Source organism: Pseudophryne corroboree, unplaced genomic scaffold (assembly GCF_028390025.1).
Source record: "Pseudophryne corroboree isolate aPseCor3 unplaced genomic scaffold, aPseCor3.hap2 scaffold_603, whole genome shotgun sequence".
Taxonomy (NCBI): domain Eukaryota; kingdom Metazoa; phylum Chordata; class Amphibia; order Anura; family Myobatrachidae; genus Pseudophryne; species Pseudophryne corroboree.
The window spans coordinates 128,944-152,313 of NW_026970200.1; the positions used below are offsets into that span (position 1 = coordinate 128,944).

General features: G+C 49.6%; 2 protein-coding genes across 2 annotated transcripts in view; one reads left to right on the plus strand and one right to left on the minus strand.

The window, feature by feature from the left end:
• Positions 1 to 7,037, minus strand: part of LOC135035405 (gastrula zinc finger protein XlCGF26.1-like) — a 48,799-nt gene extending 41,762 nt beyond the window's left edge. The window contains exon 1 of the mRNA XM_063954333.1: positions 6,639 to 7,037. Within this exon, the coding sequence (XP_063810403.1) occupies positions 6,639 to 6,972 (334 nt within the window). The 5' untranslated portion in view covers positions 6,973 to 7,037. The remainder of the gene's footprint in view (positions 1 to 6,638) is intronic.
• The window catches only part of LOC135035406 (zinc finger protein 260-like), a 137,254-nt gene that overhangs the window by 55,842 nt on the left and 58,042 nt on the right, over positions 1 to 23,370 (plus strand). The window lies entirely within an intron of this gene.

Genomic DNA, 23,370 nt, shown 5'->3' on the forward strand with positions numbered 1-23,370 from the left:
TTTAAAATGGGTCTCACCGAACCGTCCGGTTTCGGCACCACAAACATTGTGGAATAGTAACCCCGTCCCTGTTGAAGTAGGGGCACTTTGACTATCACCTGCTGGGAATACAGCTTGTGAATTGCCTCTAATACAGCCTCCCTGTCTGAGGGAGTAGTTGGTAAGGCAGATTTTAGGAAACGGCGGGGGGGTAATGTCTCGAATTCCAGCTTGTACCCCTGAGATACCACTTGAAGGATCCAGGGGTCCACTTGTGAGCGAGCCCACTGATTGCTGAAATGTTTGAGACGGGCCCCCACCGTACCTGGCACCGCCTGTTGAGCCCCAGCGTCATGCGGTGGACTTAGCTGATGAAGCGGGGGAGGACTTGTGTTCCTGGGAACTGGCTGAATGCTGCAGCTTTTTCCCCCTACCTCTGCCTCTGGGCAGAAAGGACGCACCTCTACCTCGCCTGTTCTTTTGGGGACGAAAGGACTGCACCTGATAATATGGTGCTTTCTTTGGTTGTGAGGGGACATGTGGTAAGAAAGCTGACTTTCCAGCCGTTGCTGTGGACACTAGGTCCGAAAGACCATCCCCAAACAACTCCTCACCCTTGTAAGGCAAAACTTCCATGTGCCTTTTAGAATCTGCATCTCCTGTCCACTGCCGGGTCCATAACCCTCTTCTGGCAGAAATGGACAGCGCACTGATTTGAGATGCCAGCCGGCAAATATCCCTCTGTGCATCTCTTATGTAGAAGACAGCGTCTTTAATATGCTCTACGTTTAGCAATATAGTGTCCCTGTCTAGGGTGTCAATGTTTTCTGACAGGGATTCTGACCACGCAGCTGCAGCACTGCACATCCAGGCACACGTCTGGGCCACGCAGGCGCTATGAGAAGCAGAATACCTCTTTCTTGCTTGAACTTCTGAATTACCCTGGGCAGGAGTGACACCGGAGGGAACACGTACGGCCGCCAAAACCTCCACGGCACCGCCAGAGCATCCACGAATGCTGCTTGAGGGTCCCTTGTCCTTGCTCTGCAGACCGGAACCTTGTGATTGTGTCGAGACGCCATCAGATCTACGTCTGGAAGGCCCCACTTTTCCACTAGGAGTTGAAACACTTCTGGATGGAGGCCCCACTCGCCGGCATGTACGTCCCGACGGCTGAGAAAGTCCGCTTCCCAATTCAGGACTCCCGGAATGAATATTGCCGATATGGCCGGTAGATGGCGTTCTGCCCAATGTAGAATCAGAGAGACTTCCTTTATTGCCAAACGGCTTCGAGTGCCGCCTTGATGATTTATGTAAGCCACTGTGGTGGCGTTGTCCGACTGCACTTGAACAGGACGGTTCTGAATCAAATGCTGGGCCAGGTTCAATGCATTGAAGACCGCACGCAATTCCAGAATGTTGATCGAGGGGACAGATTCCTCCTTGGTCCACCGACCATGAAGGGAGTGTTGCTCCAGCACCGCTCCCCAACCTCTCAGACTGGCATCTGTCGTCAACAGGACCCAGTCGGATATCCAGAAGGGACGGCCCCTGCACAATTGTTGGTCCTTGAGCCACCAGCGCATCGACAGACGGACCTCTGGAGTCAATGAGATCATACGAGACCTGTTCCGGTGAGGCAGGCCGTCCCACTTGGCTAGAATCAGCCTCTGGAGGGGGCAAGAATGGAATTGAGCATACTCCACCATGTCGAATGCGGATACCATAAGGCCCAGCACCTGCATTGCCGAATGTATCGACACTTGCGGACGAGAAAGGAAGCAACGAATCCTGTCCTGAAGCTTCAGGACCTTCTCCTAAGACAAGACCAACCGCTGGTTGTGGGTGTCCAATAGCGCTCCCAGGTGCACCATGCTCTGAGCAGAAACCAGGGAGGATTTCTTCCAGTTGATGAGCCATCCGTGGGCTTGTAGAAACTAGACAGTCATGTGTAGATGACGTAGGAGAAGTTCTGGGGTATTTGCCAGGATTAACAAGTCGTCCAGATACGGCAGTATCCTGACCCCTTGACGGCGGAGTACCACCGCCATAACTTTGGTGAAGACTCGCGGAGCCGTAGTTAAGCCAAAAGGTAATGCCCGAAACTGGTAATGGGGGTTGCCAACCGCAAACCTCAGGTATTGCTGATGTGACTCTGCTTTAGGAATATGCAGGTAAGCATCCTGTATGTCCAGGGAGACCCTGTAGTCCCCTGGTTCCAAGGCCAGAACTATAGAGCGAAGGGTTTCCATACGGAACTTGGAAACTTTCACAAACCTGTTCAACGCCTTGAGGTTGAGAATGGGCCGGGAGGACCCATTCGGTTTCGGGACCAGAAACAGCGGAGAATAGAACCCCCGGCCCCTCTTAGTAAGAGGCACCTGTACTACTACTCCTGTATCCAGGAGGGTCTGTACTACCGAATGTAGAATGTTTGCCATTTCTGGGTATACCCTAGGAGCCGGCCCCCCACCCTGGGATACCCCAGGGGGAGGCCCGCCCCGTCATACGGGGACAGCACCTTCTTTTGAGGCAAAAACTTCTTACCCGGGTTTTCCCAGGGTTCCTGACGTATATCCACCAGGTGGTCAGAGTGAGGTAAAACTTGTTTAACCACCTTCTGACGCTTGAACCTATCTGGTTTCTTAGGAGGGACGGATGGCTCAGGATCATCCGTAATCTGTAAAATTAACTTAATAGCCTCCAAAAGATCAGGAACATCCACATGTGAACTACCCTCCCCATCAGCAGTATCTGAGTCAGAACCTGTGGGGTCAGTGTAAGTGCCGTCTTCATCTGACGAGGTGTCAGTGACAGCAGTGGATTGTGAGGAGATAAGTGCTCGCTTAGAGGACCCCTTGGGTGTAGGCGAGCGCGGGTCAGACTTTTTAGTAGTCAGGGACTGGTTCAACTTCTTCATTTGAGCAGACAAATTATCCGCCCACGGCGGGTTAGCTGCAGGGACCACAAACGGTTGCACCGGCATAGGGGGTCCCATAGGGGGTGTGAGTTTAGTAACTAGCGTATGTAGAAGCGTGGAAAATGCAGCCCACGGTGGGTCATTATGTACCTCCGTTGCCACAGTCCCACTGGGAGCCCCCTGAACCAGAGCCCACAGCTGCTATATCTCCTCATAGGGATCTGTGGCTTCAGCAACACCAGCAGTGTGTTCAGCCCCAGAACCGTTACCCTCAGAAGCAGACATGATATAACTTGCAGTATGAGGTAACACAGTACAATTATCAGCAGCACTATACCTCTTACCCAAACCCCTGCGCAGTGTAGTCAGCACTAGCAGAGATAAAGGAGAGATATGGTGACTAAATCACAGAGAAAAATACGTATAAAAGTATATCTTTCTGAAAATCCTATATCAATATAAAACCTGACGCACCAAGCCCCCTCAGGTTATAGAATATAGGGATAGCAGGTTGAGTGAAAGACACGAAATGGACACCACTCAGCTATCAATGCACACACAGAAAGTCACAGTTTGTACAATGCAGAGGTTATTACTGACAATAATACTGCACTGGACTAGCTTACACAGGTATATAACAATAGATATAACAGTACACAGTAAGAACTGGATGTATATCACAGGGTAATTGTACTAGAAAACCCTGACTAAAGGCACTCTTTCTTACTATCACTGTCTAAAAAGGCAGGTAGAATACTTAAGTGTCTTGTAAAGGCACAGCACTGACAACCAGGTGGCTTTACAAAGGAGGATTTGCCCAAGAAGTCCCAGGAACAGTGAGCCGAGGGATAATGGCGCCCAGACACTGCCAGGGAGTGAGGAAGAGACAGATATGCAGCTCCAGGGCGGGAACATTTGCTGGAAATGGCACCCTGGGGCTTCAGGTCTAAGCCTTATCCCCCTGCTGGCAAAACCACCGGGAACTGTGGGCTACTAATAAAATGGTTTTAAGGGAAAACCTGACCTGCACCCATGCCCTGGTGATCTAGTGGGATCGCCTGTACTGCCAGTGTCCAACGCTAGCGCGCGCGGTCCGCCTCCCGCCATCCGCGCTGGATCGCGAGCGGGACCCACTTACCACCTCCCGAAGCGCGGCCACGCGATCCCGGAGATCCCCATCGTGTGTGCCTGACCATAGAAGAAAACCGGAGCTTCCTGCTGTAGTTACCCGGCAACCAGGGCTCGGGAGTGTACAGCGCCGCTGGGGAGAGTTGGAGCTGCAGCAGTGAATGTCTTCTGACATTTACCACCACTGTTGCCCTTGAAGTCTTCACTTTTTTCTTCAAAAAAAGCTCTTCTTAGGGCTGTCTGGAGCAGCCCCTCTGTTATGTGCCTGCTTACTGCAGCACCAACAACAAAACTGAGCTCCTGTGCAGGGAGGCGGGGTTATAGAGGAGGCGGCACTATGCATTCTGAGAACAGTCAAAGCTTTTGAGCCTGTTGGTGCCTCGGATCAAGATCCTACTCTACACCCCTATGTCTTTCCTTGTGGAGCCCAGTGTACCCAGCAGCAGAAATAAGAACTATTAAGAGGTTCCAATTCTTAATTAAAGCATGGTCCACTGAATCCAGTGACCTCCTATTATGCATTGTTCATCCGTGTGCTGTAGACCAATGTCAAGGCCTACTCGAAAAAGGAGACTGGTGTTCTATGGCAGAGAGCTCAGTTCTCAGCTTCCCCTCTTATTGCTGAGACTCAACACCATGTTAGTTACAGAAAACAAATCCTACCTGACCTCAGCGACATGATAAGAAGACCATGGGATTAATTGGGGCTGATGGCTCCTGATGTATGAGATACACCAGAGAGTGTGGGGAGGAGGTCAGATCTCTGGGCTGGTAACACACAGTGACATGATGTGAGGGAGAGAGCAGGAGTATAATAGGGGCTGATGGCTCCTGATGTATGAGATACACCAGAGTGTGGGGGGAGGAGACTGGTCAGATCTCTGGGCTGGTAACACAGTAACATGATGTGAGGGGGAGAACAGGAGTATAATAGGGGCTGATGGATCCTGATGTATAAGATACACCAGAGAGTGTGGGGAGGAGACTGGTCAGATCTCTGGGCTGGTAATACACAGTGACATGATGTGTGGGGGAAAGCAGGAGTATAATAGGGGCTGATGTCTCCTGATGTATGAGATACACCAGAGAGTGTGGGGAGGAGACTGGTCAGATCTCTGGGCTGGTAACACACAGTGACATGATGTGAGGGGTGGAGAACAGGAGTATAATAGGGGCAGATGGCTCCTTATGTATGAGATATACCAGAGAGTGTGGGGAGGAGACTGGTCAGATCTTTGGGCTGGTAACACACAGTGACAGGATGTGAGGGGCGAGCATGAGTATAATAGAGTCTGATGGATCCTTATGTATGAAATATGCCAGAGAATGAGGGGAGGAGACTGGTCAGATCTCTGGGCTGGTAACAAAGTGACATGATGTGAAGGGGAGAGCAGGAGTATAATAGGGGTTGATGGCTCCTAATGTACGATCTACACCAGAGAGTGTGGGAAGGAGACTGGTCAGATCTCTGGGCTGGTAACACACAGTGACATGATGTGAGGGGGGAGCAGGAGTATAATAGGGGCTGATGGCTCCTGATGTACGATCTACACCAGAGAGTGTGGGGAGGAGACTGGTCAGATCTCTGGGCTGGTAACACACAGTGACATGATGTGAGGGGAAGAGCAGGGGTATAATAGGGGCTGATGGCTCCTGATGTATGATATACACCAGAGTGTGGGGAGGAGACTGGTCAGATCTCTGGGCTGGTAACACAGTGACATGATGTGATGGTGAGAGCAGGAGTATAATTGAGGCTGATGGATCCTGATGTATGAGATACACCAGAGAGTGTGGGGAGGAGACTGGTCAGATCTCTGGGCTGGTAACACACAGTGACATGATGTGAGGGGGAGAGCAGGAGTATAATAGGGGCTGATGCCTCCTGATGTATGAGATACACCAGAGAGTGTGGGGAGGAGACTGGTCAGATCTTTGGGCTGGTAACACACAGTGACAAGATGTGAGGGGGAGAGCAGGAATATAATAGGGGCTGATGCCTCCTGATGTATGAGATACACCAGAGAGTGTGGGGAGGAGACTGGTCAGATCTTTGGGCTGGTAACACACAGTGACAAGATGTGAGGGGGAGAGTAGGAGTATAATAGGGGCTGATGGCTCCTGATGTATGAGATACACCAGAGAGTGTGGGGAGGAGACTGGTCAGATCTCTGGGCTGGTAACACACAGTGACATGATGTGAGGGGGGGAAGCAGGAATATAATAGAGGCTGATGGCTCCTAATGTATAAGATACACCAGAGAGTGTGGGGAGGAGACTGGTCAGATCTCTGGGCTGGTAACACACAGTGACATGATGTGAGGGGGAGAGCAGGAGTATAATAGGGGCTGATGGCTCCTGATGTATGAGATACACCAGAGAGTGTGGGGAGAAGACTGGTTAGATCTCTGGGCTGGTAACACACAGTCACATGATGTGAGGTGGAGATCAGAGAGTATAATAGAGGTGATGGCTCCTGACTCCACACTGTGAAAATACATATTCCTCATTAGTCTGTACTGACAGAGGAGGGTGTAGGATAAGAGATTGTTGTAGTGACTGAGGAAGGAGAATATGTGACTCTTTTCTGTAATAAGTGTTTATTACTCACCTGTGCTGATATCTGTAGGGATCTCCTCCTTCTTACATTGCTGAACACCCCTCACATACGTCTCTTCTTCTCCATCTATATCTTCTGCCTTTATTTCAGTCACATACGTCTCTTCTTCTCCCTCTATATCTTCTGCCTTTATATCAGCCACATATGTCTCTTCTTCTCCCTCTATATCTTCTGCCTTTATATCAGTCACATACATCTCTTCTTCTCCCTCTATATCTTCTGCCTTTATATCAGTCACATATGTCTCTTCTTCTCCATCTATATCTTCTGCCTTTATATCAGTCACATACGTCTCTTCTTCTCCATCTATATCTTCTGCCTTCATATCAGTCACATACGTCTCTTCTTCTCCCTCTGTATCTTTGATTTTAATATTATTTAATTGGGCTTCACCCTATGTAAACAAGACAAATATAATGACACACAGCTCCTCTACACAAATATAGTGACAGTCACTTTGGTTTATTGGGGAGACCCTAAATCCTACCTACCTGATCCTCCTGTGGGATCCTGTGATTCTCCTCTGTACAATCCTGGGAATACAGAGGACGGAGACATCTCTCTGGGGTATCTCTGTTACTGGGTCCATCTGTAGGAGACACACAGTGACTGAGTACAGTGTATATATGTGATTATCAGATGATGTGTGTATATAGGGGGCCCCCATACCTGCTCTCCCCTGTACAATACATGACTGTCTCCTCTTACCCAGTGATGTGAGGGGCCGGTGATTCTCCATCATCACGTCCTTGTACAGACCCCTGTGTTCCTCTATATACTCCCCCTCCTGCATGGAGACATAGACAGTGACATCCTGACACCTTATAGGAACCTGACACACACAGTTATACAGTCATCACCCAGACACGTCCCCCGGTGTTACTGTATAATGCCCCATTCCCAGCAGTCACCTCTCCAGTCATCACCCAGACACATCCCCTGGTGTTACTGTATAATGTCCCATTCCCAGCAGTCACCTCTCCAGTCATCACCCAGACACATCCCCTGGTGTTACTGTATAATGTCCCATTCCCAGCAGTCACCTCTCCAGTCATCACCCAGACACATCCCCCGGTGTTACTGTATAATGTCCCATTCCCAGCAGTCACCTCTCCAGTCATCACCCAGACACATCCCCTAGTGTTACTGTATAATGTCCCATTCCCAGCAGTCACCTCTCCAGTCATCACCCAGACACAGCCCCTGGTGTTACTGTATAATGCCCTATTCCCAGCAGTCACCTCTCCAGTCAGCAGCTGAATGATCTTGTTGGTGAGTTCCAGGATCTTCTGGTCATTGTGTCTCTCATGTGTCAGTGAGTGAGGTGGAGGCACTGGGATGGGGCTCTGGGTTCTACTCAGTCCTCCTGACACACGGGGATGGCTGCTGAGTTTCTCACACTCATTGGATGACTTCTTCACTACTGTGTAATCCTGTGTAATGGAGGAGACATCAAATATCAATATATACACTCCCAGACCTACTCACCTCCCCAGTCATGTCCCTGTATTATTACAATAGATATAAGTGATGTTACTGTGACACTCCCAGATCCCCTCACCTCCCCAGTCATGTCCCTGTATTATTACTATAGATATGTGATGTCACTGTGATGCTCCCAGATACCCTCATGTCCCCAGTCATGTCCCTGTATTATTATTATTGCTATGAGTGACATCACTGTGACCCTCCGATTCCCTCACCTCCCCAGTCATGTCCCTGTATTATTACTATGGATATAAGTGATGTCACTGTGACACTCCCAGATCCCCTCACCTCCCCAGTTATGTCCCGGTATTAAAACAATAGATATAAGTGATATCACGGTGACGCTCCCAGATAACCTCACCTCCCCAGTCATGTCTCTGAATTATTACTATAGATCTAAGTGAGGTCACTGTGACGCTCCCAGATCCCCTTACCTCCCCAGTCATGTCATATTATTATTTCTATAGATACGTGACTTCACAATGTCGCTTCCAGATCCCCTCACCTCCCCAGTCATGTCCCTGTTTATTACTATAGATATGAGTGACGTCACTGTGCCGCTCCTAGATACCCTTACCTCCCCAGTCATATCCTTGTATTATTACTATAGATATAAGTGAGGTCACTGTGACGCTCACAGATCCCCTTACCTCCCCAGTCATGTCATATTATTATAACTATAGATATGTGACTTCACAATGTCGCTCCCAGATTCCCTCACCTCCCCAGTCATGTACCTGTATTATTACTATAGATATAAGTGATGTCACTGTGCCGCTCCCAGATCCCCTTACCTCCCCAGTCATGTCCTTGTATTAATTACTATAGATATGTGACATCATTGCGCAGCTCCCAGATCCCCTCTACTCCCCAGTAATGCCCCTGTATTATTACTATAGATATGAGTGACGTCACTGTGCCACACCCAGATTCCCTCACCTCCCCAGTCATATCCTTGTATTATTACTATAGACATAAGTGATGTCACTATTCCACTCCCAGATCCCCATACCTTCCCAGTCATGTCCCTGTATTATTACTATAGATATGTGACATCACTGTGACGCTCCCAAAATCCCCTCACCTCCCCAGTCATGTCCCTGTTTTATTTCTATAGATATAAGAGAGGTCACTGTGCCGCTCCCAGATCCCCTTACCTCCCCAGTCATGTATCTGTATCATTTCTATAGATATAAGAGAGGTCACTGTGACACTCCTAGATTCCATCACCTCCCCAGTCTTGTCCCTGTATTATAACTACAGATATTAGTGATGTTACTGTGATGCTCCCAGATCCCCTCACCTCCCCAGTCATGTCCCTGTATTATTCCTATAGATATATGTGATGTCACTGTGACGCTACCATATTCCCTCACCTTCCCAGTCATGTCCCTGTATTATTACTATAGATATAAGTGATGTCACTGTGACACTGCCAGATCCCCTCACCTCCCCAGTCATGTCCCTGTATTATTATTATAGATATAAGTGACGTCACAGTGAGGCTCCCAGATCCTTTCACCTCCCCAATCATGTCCCTGTATTATTACTATAGCTATAAGTGATGCTATTGTGACACTCTCAGATCCCCTCACCTCCCCAGTCATGTCCCTGTATTATTACTATAGATATGTTATGTCAAAGTGACGCTCCCAGATCCCCTCACCTCCCCAGTCATGTCCCTGTATCATTACTATAGATATAAGTGACATCACAGTGACTCTACCAGATCCCCTCATGTCCCTGTATCATTACTATAGCTATAAGTGATGCTATTGTGACACTCTCAGATCCCCTCACCTCCCCAGTCATGTCCCTGTATCATTACTATAGATATAAGTGACATCACAGTGACTCTTCCAGATCCCCTCACCTCCCCAGTCATGTTCCTGTATTATTTCTACAGATTTAACGGATGTCACTGTGCCGGTCCCAGATCCCCTTACCTCCCCAGTCATGTCCCTGTATCATTACTATAGATATAAGTGACATCACAGTGACTCTTCCAGATCCCCTCACCTCCCCAGTCATGTCCCTGTATCATTATAGATATAAGGGACGTCACAGTGGCGATTCCAGATCCCCTCACCTTCCCAGTCACGTCCCTGTATTATTACTATAGATATAAGTGAGGTAACTGTGACGCTCCCAGATTCCATCACCTCCCCAGTAATATACCTGTATTACTATAGATATATGTGATGTCACAGTGAGGCTCCCAGATCCCCTCACCTACCCAGTCACGTCCCTGTATTACTACTATAGATATAAGTGAAGTCACTGTGACGTTCCCAGATCCACTCACCTCCCCAGTAATGTCCCTGTATTATTACTATAGATATATGTGATGTCACTGTGACACTTTCAGATCCCCTCATCTCCCCAGTCATGTCCCTGTATTATTACTATAGATATAAGGTCACTGTGACTCTCCCAGATCCCCTCACCTCCCCAGTCATGTCCCTGTATTATCACTATAAATATAAGTGATGTCACTGTGACGCTCCCAGATGCCCTCACCTCCCCAGTCATGTCACTGTATTATTACTATAAATATAAGTGATGTCACTGTGACACTCCCAGACCCCCTCACCTCCCCAGTCATGTACCTGTATTATTACTATAGATATAAGTGATATCACTGTGACATTCCCAGATCCTCTCACCTCCCCAGTCATGTCCCTGTATTATTACTATAGATAAGTTCACTGTGATGCTCCCAGATCCACTCACCTCTCCAGTCAAGTACCTGTATTATTACTATCGATATAAGGTCACTGTGACGCAACCAGATCCTCTGACCTCCCCAGTCATGTCCCTGTATTATTACTATAGATATAAGTAGTCACAGTGATGCTCTCAGATCCTCTCACCTCCCCAGTCATGTCCCTGTATTATTATAGATATAAGGTCACTGTGACGCTCCCAGATCCACTCACCTCCCCAGTCAGCAGGTAGATGATCTCCAGGGTGATATTTATTATCCTCTTAGTCCTGTGACTCCTGTCCTTGTCCATCCTCGTTGAATCAGAGAGAATACAGAACGTGTGATGTGTAATAAAGACTCCGTTCCACACAGCTGGAGTTCCTTGGAATAAATATAATACATAAAACATATTGCACATGTAACATAGTAAATATGGAATAGAGCGGTCATTAAGTCTCGTATTTCCCCACAGCCATAGAGTCCTGGTCATTGTCTCCGAGGTTCCTGTGACCCAGCCCCATAAGGCTGTACTGCATAGTGGGCCAGATCTAGAGTGTAGCACTATTGTGGGTAGAGTCAGAATAAGCTGATGTTCGGTACACCACTCATGTGCACGACCCGTACGGATCATGTGCTCTATGTGTCCTGAGTTGTCAGACAAGTATGGCTGCAGAAATGAAGTGGTGTAAGGGTGAGAATTGGTTGTGAAGGGACAGGGTCTCCTGAGGAAAATTTCATGGCCTCATTCATGGAACTGCGACGTACAGTCTCCGTGACCTCAGGTTTTACACATTCAGCCAATGGTGTAGCAAAGGTGGCAGGAGACAGGCAAGGGGGTGGCAGGAGACAGGCAGGGGAAAGGCGGCAGGAGACAGGCAAGGGGTGGCTGAATGCAGGCAGGGGAAAGGTGGCAGGAGACAGGCAGGGGAAAGGTGGCAGGACACAGGCAGGGGGTGGCAGAAAACAGGCGGCCGGAGACAGGCGGGGGAAAGGCGGCCGGAGACAGGCAGGGGAAAGGCGACTGGAGACAGGCAGGGGAAAGGCGGCCGGAGACAGGCAGGGGAAAGGCGGCCGGAGACAGGCAGGGGAAAGGCGGCCGGAGACAGGCAGGGGAAAGGCGGCTGGAGATAGGCAGGGGAAAGGCGGCTGGAGACAGGCACGGGGGCGGCAGGGTGAGGGTGGCAGTAGACAGGCGTGGGGCTGTAGGGTGGGTGGTTGCAGGAGACAGGCAGGGGTGGCAGGAGACAGGCAGGGGAAAGGCGGCAGGCGACAGACAGGGGAAAGGTGGCAGGAGACAGGCAAGGAAAGGCGGCAGGAGACAGACAGGAAAAAGGTGGCAGGAGACAGACAGGAAAAAGGTGGCAGGAGACAGACAGGAAAAAGGTGGTAGGAGACAGGCAGGGGAAAGGAGACAGGCAGGGGAAAGGCGGCAGAAGACAGACAGGGGAAAGGCGGCAGGAGACAGACAGGGGAAAGGCAGCAGGAGACAGGCAGGGGAAAGGCGGCAGAAGACAGACAGGGGAAAGGCGGCAGGAGACAGACAGGGGAAAGGTGGCATTAGACAGGCAGGGGAAAGGCGGCAGATGACAGACAGGGGAAAGGCGGCAGATGACAGACAGGGGAAAGGTGTCAGGAGACAGACAGGGGAAAGGCGGCAGGGGAAAGGCGGCAGGAGACAGACAGAGGAAAGGCGGCAGAAGACAGACAGGGGAAAGGTGGCAGGACACAGGCAGGGGGTGGCAGAAAACAGGCGGCCGGAGACAGGCGGGGGAAAGGCGGCCGGAGACAGGCAGGGGAAAGGCGGCTGGAGACAGGCAGGGGAAAGGCGGCCGGAGACAGGCAGGGGAAAGGCGGCCGGAGACAGGCAGGGGAAATGCAGCCGGAGATAGGCAGGGGAAAGGCGGCTGGAGACAGGCACGGGGGCGGCAGGGTGAGGGTGGCAGTAGACAGGCGTGGGGCTGTAGGGTGGGTGGTTGCAGGAGACAGGCAGGGGTGGCAGGAGACAGGCAGGGGAAAGGCGGCAGGCGACAGACAGGGGAAAGGTGGCAGGAGACAGGCAAGGAAAGGCGGCAGGAGACAGACAGAAAAAAGGTGGCAGGAGACAGACAGGAAAAAGGTGGCAGGAGACAGACAGGAAAAAGGTGGCAGGAGACAGGCAGGGGAAAGGAGACAGGCAGGGGAAAGGCGGCAGAAGACAGACAGGGGAAAGGCGGCAGGAGACAGACAGGGGAAAGGCAGCAGGAGACAGGCAGGGGAAAGGCGGCAGAAGACAGACAGGGGAAAGGCGGCAGGAGACAGACAGGGGAAAGGTGGCGTTAGACAGGCAGGGGAAAGGCGGCAGATGACAGACAGGGGAAAGGCGGCAGATGACAGACAGGGGAAAGGTGTCAGGAGACAGACAGGGGAAAGGCGGCAGGGGAAAGGCGGCAGGAGACAGACAGAGGAAAGGCGGCAGAAGACAGACAGGGGAAAGGCGGCAGGAGACAGGCAGGGGGAAGGCGGCAGTAGACAGGCAGGGGGAAGGCGGCAGAAGACAAGCAGGGGGAAGGCGGCTGGAGACAGGCAGGGGGAAGGCGGCAGGAGACAGGCAGGGGAAAGGTGGCAGGAGACAGGCAGGGGAAAGGAGGCTGGAGACAGGCAGGGGAAAGGCGGCTGGAGACAGGCAGGGGAGCAGCTGCATGGAGTAACATGAGATGGGGCTCGGACGGGGTCACCAGCAGCAGCCACGAGCGGGGTACAGTGCTATCTGCCTGCAGGCTATAACCCGGCCCTCCCATACCAGAGGCTCCTACCATGCTAGACCCGCAGCCCCCTGCCTCCTACCCACACCCTCTGCAGCCTAGGAAGGATGAGCTGCTGGGAGCCCCCTGAGGCGGATGAGCGAGGAAGCCGCCTGGAGGAGTAAGTGCCGCTCTCTGTGCCTGCTTCTAGATGCTGCCCTCCCCTACTTGCTGCATGGGTGCAGATGTTGGCAGCGCACACAGCATGAAAACACAAGGTTTGTTGGCGCTGGGCAGGTCTGTGAGGGAATACACCTTAGGGTTAGCAGCCACCTGGAGAGGGGTAGCCGGCCTCCTCAAACAGAGAGACAAATGTGGGGAATAACAAGTAGGGGCTCTATCCAAATGATGCAGCCAAAAAATAATTAAAACACTGTTTATTACACACAAGAAAATAAAAACAATATAAACCGTAATATAGACCAACACATATACTAATGGGTGTTACCCTGAGGTATATGATATCTCTGGTATAAATTATATACACAATGAGTATACACAAAGGTATCACTGATAAAATCAATGTAAAAGGAAAACGCTGATCCTTCTACATAGGAGACTCTCAGAGGTTTTGTCAGTCTCTTATAGTAAATGAGCAGCGCACAGTGTGAGTGAGAAGAAATCCTCCAGCTGATATGGTTCATACAGGAATGTGTCCTGAACCAGAATGACCTTTATATGGTAATTGTCCATCCGCTTAGTTCCGTTGTAACAACAAAGTGAGTTACATGTGTATAGATGTGATGGTAGTCAGTAGTCAATGCACCAGTGTTGGTAGTCCTTGCGGCACAAAGTTGATAATGCAGATCCGCTCCGTATCACCCTTTGCCCGGGTGAAGAAGCTGCGGGCGGCGCGGTCTGCTATAAGTTGTTCTCTGTCGTGCGGTGCAATGTGGATGCGCAGAGCCGCTGTCTCGTACTCCCAGCACGGGTAAGGTTTGTATCAGCAGCACAGTGTCTGGACTTACCCGGAATAGGGAGGAACACATGGTGCAGTCTCTCCACGATGTTCATTTCACATTTGCCGGCAATTGGTGAACCATCAGCTATTGGAGGTTGTATCTTCTTCTGTGGGCACTACAGGTATCAGCGATCCCTCTCTCTGTGCCCTCAACGCGTTTCTCCGCACACCGGGCGGCTTTTTCAAGAGCTGGAGGATTTCTTCTCACTCACACTGTGCGCTGCTAATTTACTAAGAGACTGACAAAACCTCTGAGAGTCTCCTATGTAGAAGGATCAGCGTTTTCCTTTTACATTGATTTTATCAGTGATACCTTTGTGTATACTCATTGTGTATATCATTTATACCAGAGATATCATACACCTCAGGGTAACACCCATTAGTATATGTTTTGCTCTATATTACTGTTTATATTGTTTTTATGTTTTTGTTGCATCATTTGGATAGAGCGCCTACCTGGTATTCCCCACATTTGCACACAGCACGGGGCACAGTAACAGGCCGGCTGCCGGCACACATACAAAATAATAGGTTGCCTATAGAATAATAGTAAACGCCAGGCACAGCTGCTGCAGAAACTCTTGTTACATACATGACGTCAGTCTCTTCTGATACTGGCATTATATAATACAGCCCGGTGTCTCTACAGCAGATGGCCGTCGTTATACGTGTGGCGCCTCCTAGCGGGCATTTCACATCTTACACCATTATAGTGACGTGACTGCTGGGGGGGGGGAGGGGAGAGGGGGCGGCTCAGCCTGCAGCAGTCACACTGCCAGTGATGTAGTAATGCTCTGCAGCTGTCACACTGCCAGTGGTGTAGTAATGCTCTGCAGCTGTCACACTGCCAGTGGTGTAGTAATGCTCTGCAGCTGTCACACTGCCAGTGGTGTAGTAATGCTCTGCAGCTGTCACACTGCCAGTGGTGTAGTAATGCTCTGCAGCTGACATAATAATAACAACAACAACAACAACAGGACACCACAGGCTGCTCCGCCTGTATAATAATAATAATAATAATAATAATAACAGGACACCACAGGCTGCTCCTCCAGTAGAATAATAACATGAAACCACAGACTGCTCCCCCTGTATAATAACAATAATAATAACAACAGGACACCACAGGCTGCTCCCCCCTGTATAATAATAATAATATTAACAGGACACCACAGGCTACTCCCCCTGTATAATAATAACAAGACACCACAGGCTGCTCCACCTGTATAATAATAACAGGACACCACAGGCTGCTCCACCTGTATAATAATAACAGGACACCACAGACTGCTCCCCCTGTATAATAATAATAATAATAATAATAATAATAACAGGACACCACAGGCTGCTCCTCCTGTATAATAATAACAATAACAGGACACCACAGGCTGCTCCCCCTGTATAATAATAATAATAACAGGACACCACAGGCTACTCCCCCTGTATAATAATAATAACAGGACACCACAGGCTGCTCCCCCAGTATAGTAAGACGCCATTACCTGATCTCCACGGACACTGCGAGGCTGCAGCAGTCGATGAAAACTCACTTCCTGTATGTGGAACGCACAATCCGGAAGTAAGGTGGAACGCACAGACCGGAAGTAAAGAGTGATTGGCACAAGCTGATTCCTAGTGACTGGTTCCTCCCCTCCTACACCCCGCCCTCTCTAATGACTATTACTATACATGTCCTCAGTGCAGGAGGCCGGCGGCCATTTTCTTGTAGACCAGTCCGGCAGCAGCAATAGGTTCCCTGAACGTGTAGTGACGTCAGGAGCGGCGGCCATTTTCCCCTGGTCTGAGCTCCGCCTTCCTTCTATCATTCCCACAAGGCAGCAGGAGCAGAGAGCAGCCATTGCTGTGTCTGGCAGCAGGTAATGATATTATTATTATTATTCTATAGGCTGAGCAGCTCTGGTGTCAGGTTCTGTACTACAGGGGGAGCAGCCTCTGGTGCCTTGTTATAGTGCAGCTGGAGCAGCCTCTGGTGCTGCATTATCCCTGTACAGGTGGCTGACACTCTAGTGTCCTATTACCGTAATACAGGAGGCGCAGACCCCGCCGTTACCGTAATACAGGTGGCGCAGACCACGCCCTTACCGTAATACAGGTGGCGCAGACCCCGCCATTACCGTGATACAGGTGGAGCAGACCCCGCCGTTACCGTAATACAGGTGGCGCAGACCACGCCCTTACCGTAATACAGGTGGAGCCGATCCTGCCGTTACCGTAATACCGGTGGCGCAGACTCCGCCGTTACCGTAATACAGGTGGCGCAGACTCCGCCGTTACCGTAATACAGGTGGCGCAGACCCCGCCGTTACCGTAATACAGGTGGAGCAGATCCTGCCGTTACCGTAATACAGGTGGCGCAGACTCCGCCGTTACCGTAATACAGGTGGCGCAGACTCCGCCGTTACCGTAATACAGGTGGAGCAGATCCTGCCGTTACCGTAATACAGGTGGCGCAGACTCCGCCTTTACCGTAATACAGGTGGCGCAGACTCCGCCGTTACCGTAATACAGGTGGCGCAGACCCCGCCGTTACCGCAATACAGGTGGTGCAAACCCCGCTGTTACCGTAATACAGGTGGCGCAGACCCCGCCGTTACCGTAATATAGGTGGTGCAGACCCCGCCGTTACCGCAATACAGGTGGCGCAGACCCCGCCGTTACCGTAATACAGGTGGAGCAGATCCTGCCGTTACCGTAATACCGGTGGCGCAGACTCCGCCGTTACCGTAATACAGGTGGCGCAGACTCCGCCGTTACCGTAATACAGGTGGCGCAGACCCCGCCGTTACCGTAATACAGGTGGAGCAGATCCTGCCGTTACCGTAATACAGGTGGCGCAGACTCCGCCGTTACCGTAATACAGGTGGCGCAGACTCCGCCGTTACCGTAATACAGGTGGAGCAGATCCTGCCGTTACCGTAATACAGGTGGCGCAGACTCCGCCGTTACCGTAATACAGGTGGCGCAGACTCCGCCGTTACCGTAATACAGGTGGAGCAGATCCTGCCGTTACCGTAATACAGGTGGCGCAGACTCCGCCTTTACCGTAATACAGGTGGCGCAGACTCCGCCTTTACCGTAATACAGGTGGCGCAGACTCCGCCGTTACCGTAATACAGGTGGCGCAGACCCCGCCGTTACCGCAATACAGGTGGTGCAAACCCTGCTGTTACCGTAATACAGGTGGCGCAGACCCCGCCGTTACCGTAATATAGGTGGCGCAGACCCCGCCGTTACCGCAATACAGGTGGCGCAGACCCCGCCGTTACTGTAATACAGGTGGCGCAGACCCCGCCGTTACCGTAATACAGGTGACGCAGACTCCGCCGTCACCGTAGTAGAGGTAGCGCAGACCCTACCATTACCGTAATACTTGTGGCGCAAGACCCCGCCGTTACCGTAATACAGGTGGCTCAGACCCCGCCGTTACCGTAATACAGGTGGCTCAGACCCCGCCATTACCGTGATACAGGTGGCGCACACCCCGCCGTTACTGTGATACCAGTGGCGCAGACCCCGCCGTTACCGTAATACAGGTGGAGCAGACCTCGTCGTTACCGTAATACAAGTGGTGCAGACCCCGCCGTTACTGTAATTCTATAAACGGTACATTACAGGTGTTGTGTCCTGTGGCATTGTACTATACAGGTGGAGCGGCATATGTTGTATTAATATTCAGGGGAGCTGTATTAAAATACAGGGGAGTGGCATGTGTTGTCCTACTGTACAGGGGGAGTGACCTGGGGCATCCTCCTATACAGGGGTAGTGGATTATGACATCCTACTATACAGGGGGAGCAGCCTGTGTTGCCCTTTTATACAGGGGAAGTGGCCTGTGGTGTCTTGTTACTATTATTATATATGGTGAGCGACATGTATTGTCTTTCTATACAGAAGGAGTGGCCTGTGTTGTCATATTACAGGGGTAGCATCCTGTACTGTCATAGTATACAGGGGGAGCGGCCTGTGTTGTCATAATATAAAAGTGGAGGAACCTGTGGTGTCTCGTTACTATTATTATATAGGGTGAGTGGCATGTATTTTCTTTCTATACAGAAGGCGTGGCCTGTGTTGTCATAATATACAGGGGCAGCGGCCTGTGTTGTCATAATATACAGGGGTATCTTCCTGTGCTGTCATAGTATACAGGGGGAGCGGCATGTGTTGTCATAATATACAGGGGTAGCTTTCTGTGCTGTCATAGTATACAGGGGGAGCGGCCTGTGTTGTATTTATTATTTATTAGCAGTTTCTTATATAGCGCAGCATATTCTGTTGCGCTTTACAAAAGGAACAGCAGTAATAGAATGAAACTGGGTAAAAATAGACAGACATAGAGGTAGGAGGGCCCTGCTCGCAAACTTACAATCTATGGGGGAATAGGCATTGATACACAAGGATAGATGCTACCTGTTGCATAATGGTCCACTAGATTGCTAGGTTCTTAATGGGTTGTATGATATGATCACCCAGCAATGAGATGAGGTACAGACTGAGAACAACAGAGGACCCAAGACTGAGCCTTGCGGTACTCCAACTGGTAGAGGTAGAGAAGAAGAGGTAGAATCAGAGAAGTGACACTGAAAGAGCGATTAGATAGGTAGGATGAGAACCAGGAGAGGGCTGTGTCCTGAAGACCTAGAGATTGTAGTATTTGTATGAGAAGAGAGTGGTCAACAGTGTCATAAGCAGCAGAGAGATCTAGAAGAATGAGTAGTGTGTAATGGCCTTTAGATCTAGCAGTGACTGGATCATTCACTACTTTGGTCAGTGCAGTCTCTGTGGAGTGTTGGGCATGAAAGCCTGACTGTGTGGGTCTAATAAGTTGTGGGAGTTAAGAATGTGTGTAAGGCGAGTGTAGGCAAGTCTCTCAAGTAGCTTGGAGGGATATGGTAGCTGAGAAATGGACGGTAGTTAGAGAGTGTGTTTGGGTCAGAGTTGTGTTTTTTTAGACTGGGAGTAATCACTGCATGCTTAAACAGAGAAGGAAAGATACCAGTAGAGAGAGAGAGATTACATATTTTAGTTAAGGTTGGGATAAGCACAGGAGACAAAGTTTTACTGACCTGTGAGGGTATAGGATCAAGAGGAGAATGTTGATACTTCATCTTCACTTGTGGGATCAAATGAAAAGAAAGTGCCAGAGGGTTCAGGTAGGGAATTGAGCAGGTCACTGGCTGAGAAAGAGCGTACCATTTCATCTCAGATTTTATCAATGTTATCCTTGAAGTAGGAAACAAGTTCTTGTGCACTGATAGTAGCTAGTGGGGGAGGTGAGGGAGGGTAAATAATTGATTTAATTGTATTAAAAAGTTGCTTGGGGTTGCTGGCATGAGAAGAGATGAGAGATTGGAAGTATGTTTCTGTGGCAGTGTCCAGGGCCTGATGATAGGAGTGGTAGGTGGTCTTATATGTGAGGAAGTCACTTGGATTCTGAGATTTACGCCACTGACGTTCTACTTTACGTGACAGTTTTTGTAGGTGTCTTGTTGATTTAGAGTGCCATGGTTGACATCTAAGCCTACGTGGAGTGTGATGGGTAGCTGGAGCCACTTCATCAAGAGTGTGATGGGTAGCTGGAGCCACTTCATCAAGGGCACTCTCTAGGGTTTTGTGCAGGTGGGATACAGCAGTGTCAGGTGTGGTAAATGTAGAGATTGGTGAGAGACGTTGTAGCAGAGAAGTGGAAAGTTGTTGAAAATGTATATTGTTAGTATTTCTGTGGGTTAGAGGAGGCTTGCTAGGTTATAGTGTCATAGAATTTAGAGTAATAGAAGAGATTGTGAAGGTGATCAGGTTGTGATCAGAGAGAGGGAAAGGAGTCTTAATGAATTCAGAAACTGAGCAGAGCCTGGTGAACACAAGATCAAAGCAGTGGCCCTTCTGGTATGTAGCGATGTCAGACCATTGGGTGAGGCCAAGAGAGGAGGTTAGAGAGAGGAGTTTGGAGGCATGAACAGATTGTGGACTGTCAAGAGCTATATTGATATCGACCCATAATGATGGTGGAGATGTCAGAGGATAAGATGTGTGGGAGCCAGGCAGAAAAATCTTCTAGAAATTGTTGTTTGGGTTGCCCAGGAGGGCAATAGCTGCAACACGCAGAGAGAAGGGGGTGAAAATCCTGATAGAGTGAACTTCAAATTATGTGAATGCGAGTGATGGAACCTGAGGTAGAACAGTGTATGTGAAAAATTGGGACAGTAAGATTCCAACCCCACCACCTTTACAATTACCAGGCCTGGGGGTGTATGTGAGGTGGAAACCACCGTGTGACAGTGCTGCAGGGGAGGCCGTGTCTGATTGTGTGAGCCATGTTTCTGTTATAGCCAGCAGATTAAAGTTGTGAGAGATAAAGAGGTTATGGATGGATGGTAATTTGTTACAAACAGAGCGTGCATTCCAAAAGCCACATTTTAGTGACTTGGAGGGAGATGGGAGACACGTGATATTTATAAGGTTAGATGGCGTTCTATGTTGTTTTGAGATAGCTGAGTGTGAGAGGGACAGGTGGTTGGGGCCTGGATTTGGTGATATGGCACCAGCTAATAAAAGCAGAAGAGTGAGATAAATATTGGTGGATGTTTGCGAGTGTTTATTCTGGTGGCCAATTGTGGTTGTCAAACTACTTGCAGAGAAGTAAGTATAAAGCTCATGAGTGGTTAGAAGAGGGGAGTGGAGAATAGAAGCTGTAATGTGCACAGAGGGGTGAGTTTTAGGGTGAGTGTAGAATGTTACATTTGGTGAGAATTCCATGAATTGAAATAAGAAACAGTAGTTTGATGAACATGCTGTGGTCGTTTGTGAGATCATTTTGGGTTACGTGGTGTAGGAATAAGTTGTTTAAGTAAGTTACCTTTCCTTGATGGTGCTCAAAGTATGTTCAGCTGTTTTTTTAACTGTTCGGATAACACACTTCTTAATTCCACACTTGTTAAATTCCATGCAAGCTCCCCCCAGCAAGCTGACCCCTTGACATTACACAGTGACACCGGGGGATGTGTCTGGGTGATGACTGGAGAGGTGACTGCTGGTAATGGGACATTATACAGTAACACCAGGGGATGTGTCTGGGTGATGACTGGAGAGGTGACTGCTGGGAATGGGACATTATACAGTAACACCAGAGGACGTGTCTGGGTGATGACTGGAGAGGTGACTGCTGGTAATGGGACATTATACAGTAACACCAGGGGATGTGTCTGGGTGATGACTGGAGAGGTGACTGCTGGGAATGGGACATTATACAGTAACACCAGAGGACGTGTCTGGGTGATGACTGGAGAGGTGACTGCTGGGAATGGGACATTATACAGTAACACCAGGGGATGTGTCTGGGTGATGACTGGAGAGGTGACTGCTGGGAATGGGGTATTATACAGTAACACCAGGGGATGTGTCTGGGTTATGACTGGAGAGGTGACTGCTGGGAATGGGGCATTATACAGTAACACCAGGGGACGTGTCTGGTTGATGACTGGAGAGGTGACTGCTGGGAATGGGACATTATACAGTAACACCAGGGGATGTGTCTTTGTGAATACTGGAGAGGTGACTGCTGGGAATGGGACATTATACAGTAACACCGGGGATGTGTCTGGGTGATGACTGGAGAGGTGACTGCTGGGAATGGGGCATTATACAGTAACACCAGGGGATGTGTCCGGGTGATGACTGGAGAGGTGACTGCTGAGAATGGGACATTATACAGTAACACCAGGGGATATGTCTGGGTGATGACTGGAGAGGTGACTGCTGGGAATGGGACATTATACAGTAACATCGGGGGATGTGTCTGGGTGATGACTGGAGAGGTGACTGCTGGGAATGGAACATTATACAGTAACACCAGGGGATGTGTCTGGTGATGACTGGAGAGGTGACTGCTGGGTATGGGACATTATACAGTAACACCGGGGGATGTGTCTGGGTGATGACTGGAGAGGTGACTGCTGGGAATGGGACATTATACAGTAACACCAGGGGATGTGTCTGGGTGATGACTGTATCACTGTGTGTGTCAGGTTCCTATAAGGTGTCAGGATGTCGCTGTCTATGTCTCCATGCAGGAGGGGGAGTATATAGAGGAACACAGGGGTCTGTACAAGGACGTGATGATGGAGAATCACCGGCCCCTCACATCACTGGGTAAAAGGAGACTGTCATGTATTGTACAGGGGAGAGCAGGTATGGGGGCCCCTATATACACACATCATCTGATAATCACATGTATACACTGTACTCAGTCACTGTGTGTCTCCTACAGATGGACCCAGTAACAGAGATACCCCAGAGAGATGTCCCCGTCCTCTGTATTCCCAGGATTGTACAGAGGAGAATCATAGGATCCCACAGGAGGATCAGGTAGGTGGAATTTAGGGTGTCGCCCAAATACCAAAGTGACTGTCACTATATGATCTGTAGAGGAGCTGTGTGTTTTATACACTGATATTACACTATCTGAAATCAGACATTTTTAATGTATATTGTTTTGTGGGCTATTTAGGATGACTGACTGACTGACTGATATAAAGGCAGAAGATATAGAGGGAGAAGAAGAGACGTATGTGACTGATATAAAGGCAGGAGATCTAGAGGGAGAAGAAGAGACGTATGTGACTGATATAAAGGCAGAAGATATAGAGGGAGAAGAAGAGATGTATGTGACTGATATAAAGGCAGAAGATATAGAGGGAGAAGAAGAGACGTATGTGACTGATATAAAGGCAGAAGATACAGAGGGAAAAGAAGAGACGTATGTGACTGATA